The sequence below is a fragment of the Penaeus japonicus genome, unplaced genomic scaffold (assembly GCF_977035675.1).
Source record: "Penaeus japonicus unplaced genomic scaffold, GWHDUDI00000001_assembly GWHDUDI00000031, whole genome shotgun sequence".
Classification (NCBI taxonomy): domain Eukaryota; kingdom Metazoa; phylum Arthropoda; class Malacostraca; order Decapoda; family Penaeidae; genus Penaeus; species Penaeus japonicus.
In genome coordinates this window covers 21,075,860-21,079,018 of record NW_028234433.1, presented here as the reverse complement: position 1 = coordinate 21,079,018, position 3,159 = coordinate 21,075,860, and the positions used below count along the sequence as shown (strand labels likewise).

The window sequence follows — 3,159 nt, the reverse complement described above, 5'->3', positions numbered from 1 at the left end:
ATTATATATATATATATTAAATATATATATATATATATATATATATATATAATATATATATATATATATCATATATATATATAACATATATATAAATTACAATTTATAAAATATATATATATATATATATATATATTATATCAACATAAAAATGTGTGTTGTGTGTATATATGTATATATCATATATTAAATATATATATATATATATATATATATATATATAAATATATATATATAAAATATATACATATACCATTTACCAACAATGTATATATATATATATATAAAATATATCTATAATATATATATATAATATAATACATATATACGTATACATATACTACTGCCTAATGTTTATGAGAAACAAAAACATAGAAAGCGTAATTGATATATTACATATTAAGAAGAGAAAAAATTATCTCATACTCACATTGTGCAGTTGTAGTAGCTGTTGAAAAGATAAATGAATATCCATTACTATGATCACAATTCAAATGCATATCATGTATGTATGTGTGTGTGTGTGTGTGTGTGTGTGTGTGTGTGTGTGTGTGTGTGTGTGTGTGTGTGTGTGTGTGTGTGTGTGTGTGTATGTACGCATGTACGTATGTATGTATGTATATATATATACATATATATATATACATATATAGTTCAGATAATATATAACATATTCCAAACATAGGGACACATTGATTTAACAATAGATTTTTATTACCTGTGAAGACCGAGGCGATTATCAGCGACAGGAGAAAGATCACCTTTGGTCGCATCTTTGGATGTCACTCTCTGCCCAAACAAACCTTAATTATGTTCTTTGCCAAGCAATACGTTACTGCAAATCTTACGACAGAAGTTGATCAGTGCCTACTCGTGTATAAAAGGCACCTATTTATGATAGATTTTAACAAGTAAGCCGTGTGGCAGTTGCTCTCTATTCCTATGTAATATTAACTTCATTAAGTTAATATTACGTAGTCTTTTATATGACGACGACACAAAATGAAATCAATGACATCAGTGCAATGTATCACTCGCAATAATGGTAAAGAAGACCTGGTCCCTATTACAGTCTCTGACAATCATTCTATCAAAAAAAGTTCACGAACACGGATGCTCGCTTATGGTACACGAGAGGAAGGTACAACGGCGGAGTCAACAGGTCACATATCTAATGTGAACTACTAACGGGCGCGCCATGAAATTATTAATAAATAACCACTCTCAGTACTAGTCGTTGCTGCAAATAGTTGCATCAAGCAAATCAAAACAGCATATACACGGGTCATCCATCTCCATTGTAGACATCATTCCACACCCGTTTTAAAGACTTGGTATTCAAAATTTAAAACATGAGTGGTGATCAGGTACTTCTGTTGGCTTTATATCAGTACTCTCCCCTTGCATTATCAAGTATCAATAAATCAGTAACATCCACCGATAATGAAACTATAACAATTGCATATAACAATTACATATAATTAATCTCTCTTTTCTGATCTGCTGAAAGATCACTTTTAGGAGATCTAAATCGTCTCTCTCTTCCTCCTTCTTTCTCTCTCTTTCCCTCCTCCGCCTCGCTCTCCTTCTTTCTTTTCTCTTTTCCTCTTGTTTATGCCCTTTCATTCTTTCTCTAAGTTACAGAAGATATATAAATATCTGAAAAATCAATTGGTTCTATGAATGTAAAGCTTTTACCTTGTGTGTCTATGATCAGAAAATATCAGAGGGGCTTCTTCTTGCCGAGACACGGAGCAAAGCGGGGACGTCTTCCTTCGGTGGTCTTCGGGCGGCGAGTGAGTGACTTCGCTCCCAGGAGCCTTATGGCCGGCTGAGGCTGAGATGCCATCGCTCGTTTTTTTGTGTTTTTTTTTTTCATTACATCGGCACCAAAAGAGATGCGCTTCAGTCAGCTCGAAGCACTGTTGGATCACCTTACTAGGCTATTAGAACACAGGAAAAGCCGATACTTTCGTCGTGCTTAAGCATTCGATTTCTCTCTAGATGAACTTAGGTGAAGTAGATGGTCTCCTTGGTGGCACCTATAAGGTTCCTCTTCTAGCGAAGGACAGGTGCAGGACGACGCTATTATGCAAGAAGTTATAATGCACATGTGTTTCATAAACGAACCAACTGATGTTTCATATATTTATATATCTTATGTAACTTAGTGAAAGAATGAAAGGGTATAAACAAGAGGGAAAGAGAAAAGAAAGAAGGAGAGAGAAGGAGAGCAAGACGGAGGAGGGAAAGAGAGAGAAAGAAGGAGGAAGAGAGAGACGGAGAGACACACATTAACAGGCAAAGACAAAGATAGGGATATTAGAGAGGGGGGTGTATCGAAAGATAATAGGGAGAAAATTAGAGAGGGGGATTAAGAGGGAGGGATGGAGATAGACAGACAAAAAGAGGGACTGATTGACGGAGAACGCAAGTGAGAGGTGATGGGCAAATGATAGCTAAGGGTATAGGGAGAAAGAGAGGACAGACAGAGAGGGATGGAGAGAGAAAAAAAAGACAATCAGTGAGTGTGAGGGGGGGATAAGATAGAAATATGAAAGAATAGATATATAGATAGATAGAGAAAGAGTGTAAGGACGTGAAAGAAGGAGGAAGAGATTAGGGGTCAGAGATATAAAAATGAGAAAGTAAGGGAGAAAGATAGAGGCAGGGAGAGAAGGAATACACAGACAGGCAAATAAAAAGACAAACCGTAAATGCTACTCTTAGCTTCGTCTGTCTTCAAAAATTATTGTATGTGTGAAATAAAGCAAGAATTACGAAAGAACTGAAATTCAAGGCTAGATAAAAGATACTGACGCTAGTTTATGGAAATTTAGATAGATTGCATTCTCTTTACCTGAATTGCTGTATGACGCTAGCTCTCTAAAGAATACGCACTTTCAAATAAGGATACATACAGAAACACAAATATACATGTGTGTGTGTGTGTGTGTGTGTGTGTGTGTGTGGACGCGCGCTCGCGTGTGCGTAAGGTGTTTGTGTCTTTGTATATATATGTGTGTATATATATATATATAAATACATATATATATATATATATATATATATATATATATATATACATATAGAATTATTATATGTATATTACATAAATAATATATATATATATATATATATATATATATATATATATGT

At 34.0% G+C, this 3,159-nt stretch overlaps 1 protein-coding gene across 1 annotated transcript in view; it reads right to left on the bottom strand.

The window, feature by feature from the left end:
- Positions 1-1,798, bottom strand: part of LOC122245435 (uncharacterized) — a gene marked incomplete in the record, with an annotated part of 8,495 nt that extends 6,697 nt beyond the window's left edge. Inside the window, 3 exon segments of the mRNA XM_086555941.1 lie at positions 431-448; positions 719-789; positions 1,699-1,798. Coding sequence (XP_086412067.1) covers positions 431-448; positions 719-773 — 73 coding nt within the window.
- Between the last annotated feature and the right edge of the window lie 1,361 nt (positions 1,799-3,159).